This window comes from Melospiza georgiana, chromosome 2, assembly GCF_028018845.1.
Source record: "Melospiza georgiana isolate bMelGeo1 chromosome 2, bMelGeo1.pri, whole genome shotgun sequence".
Classification (NCBI taxonomy): domain Eukaryota; kingdom Metazoa; phylum Chordata; class Aves; order Passeriformes; family Passerellidae; genus Melospiza; species Melospiza georgiana.
Window position 1 is genome coordinate 78,524,894 of NC_080431.1, and position 11,344 is coordinate 78,536,237.

The 11,344-nt window shown below is 42.2% G+C and overlaps 1 protein-coding gene across 1 annotated transcript; it reads right to left on the reverse strand.

Moving 5' to 3' along the window:
- LOC131080231 (C->U-editing enzyme APOBEC-1-like) lies at positions 1-9,716 on the reverse strand. The gene is made up of 4 exons (XM_058018379.1): positions 9,587-9,716; positions 3,744-4,144; positions 3,086-3,201; positions 1-1,553 (listed from the first exon to the last, which is right to left on the reverse strand). The coding sequence occupies exons 1-4, from the start codon at positions 9,607-9,609 to the stop codon at positions 1,539-1,541; spliced, it is 555 nt and encodes a 184-aa protein (XP_057874362.1). The 5' UTR covers positions 9,610-9,716; the 3' UTR covers positions 1-1,538.
- Positions 9,717-11,344: the final 1,628 nt, after the last annotated feature.

Consider the following 11,344-nt stretch of genomic DNA (forward strand, 5'->3'; position numbering starts at 1 on the left):
ATTATAAAGTTTTATTTATAGGCTGCAGCAATTAAAACAGTATGATCAGTTTAACAGTCTGTAGCAGCAATAATTCAAACCTTTCCGAAAAGCCTGAATTTCTGCAGATTTAACCTTTCTGAACAACATGTGGCAACAGCCATCTCTGGGCAGCCTTTGGCAGCAGTGACTTGAACTTTTAAGCAGAGGGAGAAAGGAAGAAGGAAAGATAGAAAAAATAGAGTAGTGAAAAATGGACCTGGCCTTGTCCAGATTCTAAATACAGAAAGGTGAATACATGTTTCACCAAAAAAATGATATCATATTGCTGATAGCACTCCTGAGGCTCAAGGACCCTGGTTCAGGCCTCAGCACCTTACCTCCAGGGTAAAATGTCCAGCACACAGCGAGATAAGTCCAGAGGGCTCTGGGTGAGCAGCTGGCTGATGGCTCAAAAAATTACAGCCAAAGGGCTTACATCAGGCTGGTGACCTGCCACCACTGGGGCTCCCTGGGGCTCATTTTTACAGCCAGTGATCTTCAATGTTCTTATAAATCATCTGAATGAAGGAATCAAATGTAGGAACCAAAATTAAGTAATCTTGCCGATGATACTAAACTAGGAGGATCTGTGGATTCCCTTGAGGGTAAAGAGGCCCTGCAGAGAGATCTGGATACGGAAGAGCTGAGCAGCCACCAATTGTATGAAATATTACAAGAGCAAGTGCTGCATTCTCCACTTGGGACCAGGTAATCCTGAAATTTATGTAATCCTGAGACCACGGATCAGTGATAGGACTGTTGTAAATGGAATGAAGCTGCATTAGTGGATGTTCAGCCTGGACATTAGGAAAAGATTCTTCACTGATATCAGAAACGAAGCCCACTCCTCTTAAATTTTTAAGAGTTTTAGTAAATGATAATAGGGGATAATCACAAAGCAAAACTTACAGCGCACGCTGGGTGCACGGCCACAGCCAGGCACACCCACCTCTTCTGTCTGCAGACTTCTATACTGTTACAGTGGTGTTACCCCCTCAGAAGATTTTGCAGATTTATTTTGGGCTGGTTGACTTCAATCTTGCTTCAGATTTTTTCAGCGTTTGCACAATTCAATAGTTCCAGTCTAGGGTGCTCTTCTGATGCCATCTTAAGCTTGGAACTCTTCCTTTATGGTCTTCTGCTTTTCACTTATGCTATCTTAAATATACATTTTGCAATAATAATCATATCTTAAAAGACACCTTTTGCAAGCCCACTTCCATCTTTTAAAAGCCTTTTACGTTAAAAGCCTTATTTCTCCTTTTACGTTCCCACAAGCACTTACAAATTTTACCACACTTCAAAGCAATTTGAGACTTACACTAATTATCTAAAAACAATTACAATTTTATAATTAAACTAAACAAATTATAATGAAAACCAACTACTACATAAATGTTTATAACATGGATGAAGATTTTAGTCATGTTGTTTAGTTTTAGGTAGTCATGGGAGGAGAAGGACTTGATGATCTTTTGGCTCCCTTTCAACTTGAGATATTCTGTGATTCTTTGATTCTACAAATGAAGATCCTGAAATGGAAATAGAAGTATGACATTTACGTCCTCCAATTGCACTTTGAACCTGCTGTGATTTGAAATGGACATGGCAGAAGCAGGCTATTAGTTGTAGTAGCCCAAGATGTTACTTTTCCACGTATGCCATATAAAATGGATTTCCCAAACAACAAATGACCCACATAGCCACAGATTTCTTTCACTCTCTTTCACTAAAAATAGCATTTGTCAGAAAATTCTAATGCATTGAAATCAAAATGCTGAAGCGCTTATATTAGTTTTGCTAGATTTTTTTAAAAATACAGTCCTTCGCAGCCAAGGACGTGGACCTGTTCATCCAAGCAAAGTGTCCTGTCTCCAGGGCCACAAACTTGCAGCACTCTTGCTGAACACACCTTTCTCTCTCCTGCCCTTCAGGAGGCCTGCCACAAAACACAAGCAAAGGCTGAATTTTCCCAGGGTGCAGGCGTTGTGTTTTGAACAGCTTTTCTCACCTCACAGAGACTGTACCCTTCCAACCAGTCACAGAAGTTACTGAATGGCATCTGGCAGGGACTTTAGTGAAGTATGCAGGGGCCCCGTAACTGGGGGGAGTCAGACCACTGCAGACATTGAGAGAAAGGGGCTGAGTGGCACCATTTGGCAAACTGAAACCCATGCTCAGATCCAGGTTAAAAAGGAATCTGGTGGAGGGTTTCTGAGGTGAGACTGGAACTGGAGGTAAAAATCAAGGAATTTCCCACCCTGGAACCCAAAGGAGAAAAACTGCATAGCTTTTCCTTCATAATATTGTTGCCTTTTCCAACCTAAAAACGAAATCTGAGATAATTTTAGTACAGGAGGTAAGATAAAAAAAGTGGATTTTTATTTGGAGGCCTCCAGGGGCAGTTATGGAGAATGTCCACAAAAGCCCCGCCACACAGGGTGAATATAGTTTTGATTGGTTTTAGGAAATCGGCATAATTGATAAAAAGCCCCCGTTAGGAGGACAAGTGGTAATGCACCTCTCCCCCGGGTCAAGCTCCTTCTCTGGAGCCCTCCCTTGGTACTAGCTGTATTTGTTTATGAAAATGTGTCTCAAAGACTTTGTTCTCAACCTTGGATCCCAGGAAGAACCAAGATAGGATACAGGCCTTGTACCCCTGGGGCTTGGAGCTCTGGAATTTGTTTTGTCTCCCTGCCCAGGGAAAGGGCACAGAAAAGTACTGAGAAAACTAGCTAGAATACAATAATAGGCTACAGAGCTCCAAATCTATGTGCGAAGAATATAGAGAACATATAAAAGAAAAAAAGGCAAAACCCAAGATGGCATCAATATGATGGAAAAATATCCATAGTGCTTCTCTCCCAGTGGGACAAGATAGTTCCCATGATTTTAGTACATTCCTTTTCTCAAAAGCCAAAAGCCTCAAGGGTCTAGCTGAACTCATTACAGTCCAACTAGAGCTACATGTGAACAAGGGCTTCTTTCCTGCTCTTTACAGCTCAGTTGCCCCAGAGTGCAGATCATTTCATGTGATCCCCTCTGTCTCTCAGAGTGTACTGACCTGAAGGATGTCTTCGAGCTTTACACGATTCCTCTGTATCTCTGATTGAAACCTCTTGGGCGAGAAATCACAGTGGACACCTCGCTGTATGAAGGTCTCCCGACAGTAATCATAGTCTGGAGAAATAGAAGCAAGATAATTAACCTGAGTTTATTCAGATACCAGAGAAGCTCAGGAAGCAAGACTTCTTAAGCACTTCCTTGTGTCCATATCACAGAGACAGCTCGGCCATGGATAGGTCAGCTGATGGATGCTGTCCACTCCATATTTGGAACCAATATCATTCACTCTGGGCATTTTTTTTCCCTCCTTTAACTGCAAAGGAGCTCTTCAGCCAGCCTTGTCCCAGCAACTGCATTTAGGACAAGGGAGAAGGACCATATCCCCAATTCCCTCAGGAGTGACATAGGGATGGTATCTCTAAACAAAAGAGAATTTTCATAGGTATCTGATTGCTAAGGGTCCTGCCCCTCTTCTCCTGCACTACTTAAACCCCTTTTTTGGGATGTGACTCTCATTCATTGCATGGTGATGGTTGTGCCCCCAAAGAAGCTGAGTAGACGCAGGGCACCATAGAAGCAAGCCCATACCCAATTCACCATGCACAAAGTTCACCAGCTCACCCCTCCCCAGCCCCACAAAGCATGGGAAACCTTGCCTTCGGCTTCCATGGCTTTAATGGTCACTTTCTCCAAGCGGTTAAGTTCCCTGAGGGCCTGGCAGTTTATGGGATAGTTTACGTAGTACAGCCGTGCCACGTGTATGCAGATGTTCACATTGGTCTGCTCCTCCAGGAAATCCCGAATAACATCACAGCACTCCCAGCAGGGGCTATAGGACAGGTACCAGGTCATGTCACAGATATTGTAGTATCTTGGCTCAAAGATTTCCTCCAGGAAGTACTGTTCTGCATGGCAGTCGTTGTAATCGTCATTTCTGACCCAGTGCTGCCAAGATCTGACGCCCCCACGCCACTTCAGCTCGCACAGTAGGTATGTCTCCTTTGGATACTCCCGGGGATCAAAGTGTTTTCTTAATGCTCTCTTAGAGATATACATGCTGAAACAGAAGAGAAAATTCCAGGAATCACTGGTTACAGCTTTGTTTTCACTAGTACTCCATTAAAAAGGGAAATCAGAGGAGAACTGAGAAGGGCAAAGCACGAGAACAGCAACGCAAGGAAAACGGAGAGGCAATAACCAGGCAGGGTAAAGGAACTAAAGGAACCAAACCTCGAACTGTTAATCCTCCCCTCCTCCACAGCTGCAAGCAGAACTTTCACTGCCTTCCCCCTCCCCATGCCTGTCCTCTTCCCCATCAGTGGCAGTGTTTCTAAAAGCTCTCTATATTTTTTTTGTCAGACATTTTTACAAGGCTCCTATGTAGCACTTTTCAATGTAGGGAGCTGTCGTGAATTTCGTAAAAACTAACACAAAAAAATAATAATAAATGCACTATGAAGCTGAATATTTTTCCTTACTGGATTCTCTTGCTGTTTGTACTTTCATAAGGATTAGCACAGTCAGCACCGTACTGCTTGAGAGAAGAGGAAATAAGTACTTTATGCAAAAAGATGCAACTCCCAGGATGGATATTTTCTGAGTTCAGAAAGGACTTCTAAATACTGCTAGTTAAGGACCTATGCAAAAACTGCCAGTAGTCTTCAATATATCTTTTATGCTCAGTAATTATCCATAATGCATAAACTATGAAGCCTCCAGAGGCACTATGTAGCCTTTGTACAATTGCCTAATATAGAGATATATATGAGAATGCACCTCAGATATATGTTTTTCCACATTAGAATAATTCAGAGTAAATACAGTATGCAACTGATCAGATTCCAAAGAGAGAAGCAACAAGCCTGTAAATTGATTTATAGATTAGTACTCATTAGTAACAAAAACCCACAAACAAACCAAAACCCAAACCAAACCAACAAACAAAAAGCACAACAAAAAAAGTTGCAAAGCCCCCCAGTCTGAGCCACGGACAAATGAAATCTTGCAGAAAAAGTAACTGTCACATATTCTCTATCTGCAGGACTTATCACCTATGCAAAAAAGTATCTCATTTATCTGAGTCAGTCAGAAGCCTTTGTCTCCTTACCCTGTCTCCTTCCTCATCCCAGCCTCCTGCACACTAAAATACATACGCACAGGAACCAGTTTATAAACCACGGGGTGTGTCTCTCTCGATCTTCTCCACGTAAACTCCATTTATTTCAACCAAAGAAACCACACATGCAGATTTATTTATCAGACTTTCTACTGAATTTATGTAAATGTAAAAGTAAATGTAACCAAATGTTTAATTATGGTACAGGAGTAACTATTTTATTATGCCTAATTCTTTTAGTCGCTTGTTAAAAAAAAACACCAAGAGGGACAAACTGAAGCACAGACTCAAATTTTATGCTTTCTCGTTTAAGATGTTTAAAGAGATGCTTTTTTTCTATTTATATTATGTTATTTGGAAGTTAACGTCCTCTAGCTTAAATTTCTGTAAAACTCAATTTTTAGGGAACATATTGTAGTAGGACAGGGACTGGTGGTCGGAAGATCATGCCGATGTGACGGAGAGCGGTAGGACTTCTTTTTCCCTAATCCCCTGAGATAAGAGATCACCCTAGGAATGTAACTAGGAATGCAGCCCCCCTAACAATGCTGGTAACTTTCCACTCCTGGTAACTTTCCACTCCTTACTAACCATAGATAGTTCTGCAGACCCCCTCTGACGTAGAGAAGCCCCTTAGACTATAAAGCCCCACGAGATGAGACAATAAAGGCCTTTGACCGTCTACCACATTGGTGTCTGTGTGTTCCTTGGCCCAAATGACCCTGGTGAGTTTGGGTCGCCGTGCTGCTCCTCGAAACCAGGTGGCTTTGCCTTATATCAGAAGGCAACAACATATACATAATATAATTATATCATATGTTCACAATAAATATATAAAATATGTGACTGGTTGAAATTTAACAAAGAAGATTCATTAAATTCCCAAATTCAAGCCAAGTTCAGTTAGTCTAATTTTTACAGAAGATAACTTTAAGGTTTTGGAAAGCAATGTCACAACAGATTATAGAGATTTAATTAATTCAAAGGTACCTGTAGATGTTCCCATCTGATTATAACACACAAGTTAAAACTTCCAAGTCTTACTTAAATAGGTTTTAAGCACCCTCTTGCCTGTGTTTTGACCATAAAATACTGCACCCTCTGAACAAGCTATTGCAACGGGTGTCCTGTGTTCAGAGACATAAAGCTATTTCTTTAGAACAATCTTGAAATACACTGATCTTCAAGATACAGACACCTTAGGGATGTGTTGAGCCGAGTGAAATTTATGGTGTAATTGGCTTAGTAAAATATGACCAAAAGTCTGCATTCTTAATAATATTTGCTACAGCTATTACTTGCTATTTTTAAATAGTAGATTAATGAAAATTTAAACAACACTACCAGAAGGACAAATGAGAAATTTTAAAACTGTGATAAAACACTCACATACTATAGAATATATACAGAAAGGCAGTATTCATTTTTCTCCCCAAGTCAGATAAGAGAATACTTACATTGTGAGTTTACAGATACACTGCCCCAATTCATGCAATCACCTCGACTCTTTTTTAAAGTGCCTGTAGTCATCACCAAGTGTTCAGCATTGTCATGCATGGTACACATACACACAGAGCCTAACTCAAAAAAAATCAGTCACATAACAGCTATTGATACAAATATGAGATAAAATTAATAGTTAGCAAATAATTAAAGCTATAAAGAAGAAAACATTATAATTTTTCTTTCTAAATCAGGTCCATCAATCTCAGAGAGGTGAACTTGTAATCCTTTCAGAATTTGAGAGCTGCAGAGAAATGCACTGTAAAATATGACTAATAATATGAAAAATGGACTGTACTCCAAAATGTTTAGAGGAATTAGGGCAGAAAATGACAGAGGGATGACAGCAACATAACTATCTCCTAGGCTTTATTTTCTTTTTTATTAATATGCAGCTGCTATGTAAACATACATTAAACCTTGAAGATGTATTGACTGATTACAAAATACATTTTAAAATGTGGTAATTCTATATTTCCTATTGTATGGTCCCACCATCCATAACTTGAACAGGAATGCAATGAGGTTATTTTAAAATTCACAAAACAGCTCCTAATACGAATGTCTTACGAAAACTGTGTAATAAGCCACATCATCATAGATATTTAATAATTTTCCTTCCTTCCTCTAACACTTTCTATTAGAAATTATTTAAAACTCTGCTCATTGCACGATAATAACAGTAATAATGACAATGTCTAAAAATACATGAGCATAAATTTGTCAAAACTTCTCTAATCCACGTTTTTTTGTCCCTTGCTAATGCTTTGCACAACCGAGGCACTTCTTTACCAAGTGCATTCTGTGAAATACAAAGCTGTGTTTCATGTCAGGTACTTACAGGCAATGTGTGTATTTCTGATTGTAATATGTGTGGAAACCGACCATGGGACAGTTAAAAAGACAAATTCTAATAACTGAGGAAAGTAAAGCATGGAAGAAGGCCTTTGAACCTATCCTTTGTTCTCAATTAACCTTAGTTGATCTAGGAGCATTTGAATTAAAGCATTAAGGATGTTGCTCTTTGCTTGTAGCTAAGCCTTAAAGAGTTTTCCAATAATAACCTTTTGAAGTATAATTTTAGAATATTGCTTGTAGTAAGGATCTTTGAAACTATAGCTTTAGAATATATTAAAAGGAAACATGATTATATCACACCTTAACAAAACAGTGAAAAGCAGCTTGAGAAAGGAAGATGAACATCAACTCAAGGATTAATAGTTTCGACCAAGGGAAGCTGGACATCACTGTTATGAGATTTATAGTCTGTAAGAAAGTCTGTAAGACAGCCTGTGGGAGAGTCTGTAGGAGTGACGGGGGTCGCGCACGGTCGGGACGGACGGAGACGAGATCTCTTTGAAGCTAGCTCGTGGAACTTGTGGTTTATTGCAGAGGGCCTGGGTGAAGGGCCCGCCGGGAGCTGCCGGCCGCAGCTCGGAGCAGGCCCGAGAGAAGAGAGGCTTAAAGTGTAAGAGAGTTAAAGGTTTAAGAGCGGAGAGCGTGTAGAAAGGAGGGGGTGAAGAAGTGCAGAGGTGAGCGTGAAAAGAGAAGAGGAAGAGAGGAGGAAGAGAGCGAGGAAAGAGAGGAAGAAAAAGAAGTGCAGAAGAGAGCGAAGCTCCCGTTACAACACAATAAATCATCTTTAGTGTTGAATATTCAGATTCTTATCAACCGATCTACTACAGCATGCATATCCTATAACATTTCCATACAACTTACAAAAATCACTACATTACCATACTGTGATACATTTTAAACCCTAAATCTTACTCTTCGGGCTCTGTCTGCCAAGCTGGCAGGGTCTGCTTGGACCCTTGGACCTGCCTGCGTGCAGAGGGTCTTGTTTCTTCAAAAGGGGATTACCTTCAGCCGGCCACACCATTGTTTTACAGTTGTTCAGTAACTAAGGGAACTCAAAACTTGCTTTCGTTTCAATCTCACTTATAGTTTCTATATTCTCAAAATCTTTTGCCAGGCAATCATATTTATAAGGCTTTCCTGTTCCATCCTCCCCAACAATAGTCCTTGCAATTAAAAGGTGGACCCACATCCGGGGAGCTGGACTTCACCAGATGGGATTTGTCTTTCTTCTTTTGGAAATCGGATCCCCACCATCTGGGGATACTCCTTTCTGGGATACATCCTGAGAAAAACTAAATCGCAATAGTGTATAGAACTGTGATGTAAAAATAGGGAATAGAAACTGCTGAGAAAGGTTATGAGTACCCCTATAAATACCTGTAAGCCTCAACTATCGATGTGCAGTTGGAGGGAAAACTTCTCCCACTGTACCCAGTGCTGTATTGCTCATACTTTACCATATTAATTAATAAATTGATTGCTGCTTGAATATTGGCCTAGTCACGCTTCTCATTTATAACAATTCTTTACACTTCTTTACTTCTTTTCTTACTTGCATTAAAACTTCCCCCTCCCTGGAAGAGAAAATTGTCTGAGACACTTCCTCTGGCAGCCCGGCGTCGGGGCCAGCCAGTTTCGGCCCAGCCCTGCCCCAACACCCCAACACTTCCCGGGGCTTTCCGCAGTGCCCGCTGCTCCTCACTGCTTTATGGCTCCCGGGACAGCTTCCAAGCCACCGGCAGCTTCTCCAGCAGGCTGGGAGCCCAGTGCAGCCCCTGGTGCACCGCAGTGACACAGGGGACCAAGGTCCCGCTCAGGGACCAGCGCTGCCCTCGCCCTTTCCCAGTGCCACCAGCACGGCCCGTCCCGAGCCCGCAGGGACACCAAGCACTCCCTCCCTCCCTCCCTTCCCCTCCCGGGGCTGCACGGCCAGGGACGCCCTCGGGCCGCAGCAGCAGCAACAACACAGAGCTGAAGCTGGACTGCTTTTTCTTTTTTTTTTGTTTTAATTTCTTTTACCCTCTCATCTTTCTGCGGTACATGGCTTCTCCTTCGCGGCGGGCTCTGGCGGCGCTGTCCTCCCTGCTGTCCCTGCCCCAGCACAAGGCTCCGCTGGCACATATGAGGGGGGAAAACGAGACCGGAGAACTTTGCCGGACCTCAGCTGGTGCCTGGGAATGACGTATCCAAACACGCCTGCCCCCAGCCCTTTCCTAGGCGGGAAAGGGCTCCCGCCTCCTTTCCTCCCGCCTTGGCTGGGCTGCGGGAGGCCTGAGGAACTTCCAGTTACAAAAATGTAATAATTCGACCATCTCTTTGAAGCCTGATTCTGAGTTTCAAATGGATGATAATGATTCCCTGGCAGGAAAACGTGATTTATTCTCCTGTGTAGGACACTCCTTGCAGGGTGGCAGCTGTTCTGTGTGGCACACAGACCTTCCCTGAAACGCCTGTAGCTCAGCTCAGTGGAAAGCATGGCGCTCCTGCCTTGAGTGCTGCCAGATCTCGCTGCCACAACTTTGTGCTCACCCATACAACTCATGAGACACTTCGCTCACAAAGTGTCAGCAAAGCTTCGTCACCCTCCCTACCAAACAACAGGGTTCCTCCCTTCTGGTCCTGAACAATGCCGCCGGAACACGGCGTGCCCAGCATCTGAAGGGGTCTTAGACTTTCTTGTTGTCTACACTCCTATTTCTATTAATATTTTATTAAAACAGCTGTTGGTTAACTCATGTCTTGACAGACTTTGCTTATTGATAAGAGGAATAGCGGATTCTTTACAAAGCTGTGAGTCTGCCGGTAGATAAAACTAGCACTGGGAGATAAACAATGGGAAAGATTCCGCTGATTGATGAACGGGAAAATGTATTTGCTTTTACAAATAAACTTTAGGTTGGCTGATAAATGAAATTAGACATTGAAACATGAAAGAAACAATGGGGAAGGAAAACCCCTAAATTTCATATAAATTAAAATTTAAAAGGGAGTGTGATATATATGTTATGGAATAATCCGTGCCTGTGTAAAATATACATGAAATAAGTTGTGCTTGTACGAAAAATTCTTAAAGATTTAAAGCCACGAGGGGAAAGAGATTCCTTCACAAATTGTGAAATCACAGACAGCAGTGAAGAGCAAAAAACCTAATTAGCAAATGAAAAGACCTGGCTCCGTGGAGATGGGCCCTTTCCCGGGACAGTCCAGAGACACCCAAGCGATAAATGCTCGATAAGTATCTATGATCAGGATAGTCAGATTCATCAAGGTTGTGCATCCCAATGCCAGGTTCCCCTAACTCGAAAATCAACATTCATCACTTCCCAGAAATGGTTTAGCCCAGCCCAGCACAGAGAAAAGGAAACAACATGAATATGTGAAGCAGGAGAAGAATGGGAGAAACTCTGCCCCAGGCGGAAAAAACCGTATAAAAGCAGCCCGGCAGAGACAGCACTGGTGAACAGAGGGGATCCCAAGCAGTAAAGGTCGGATCTGTGTTCACCCAGCGCCGATCCCGGGCTCGACGCTGCCCCTTGGATTGGGGCTATCGGAGACTGAATCTTGGTCGCGAAATAAAAACCTTTTTTATTGATTATTGATCTGGCTTTATCATTTATTAGTTATAACAGGAGGGTTATACATTAGAGCGAAATCATCAGTACCTCAGACAATGGGGAAAGAGAAAAGGGAAATGTGCCCAGGAAATTAGGATAAAAAGGGAAGCTATGTTCTCCAAAAATTTGAGAGACCCAAGGAGAAGGCCCCATGGCCTCTCCC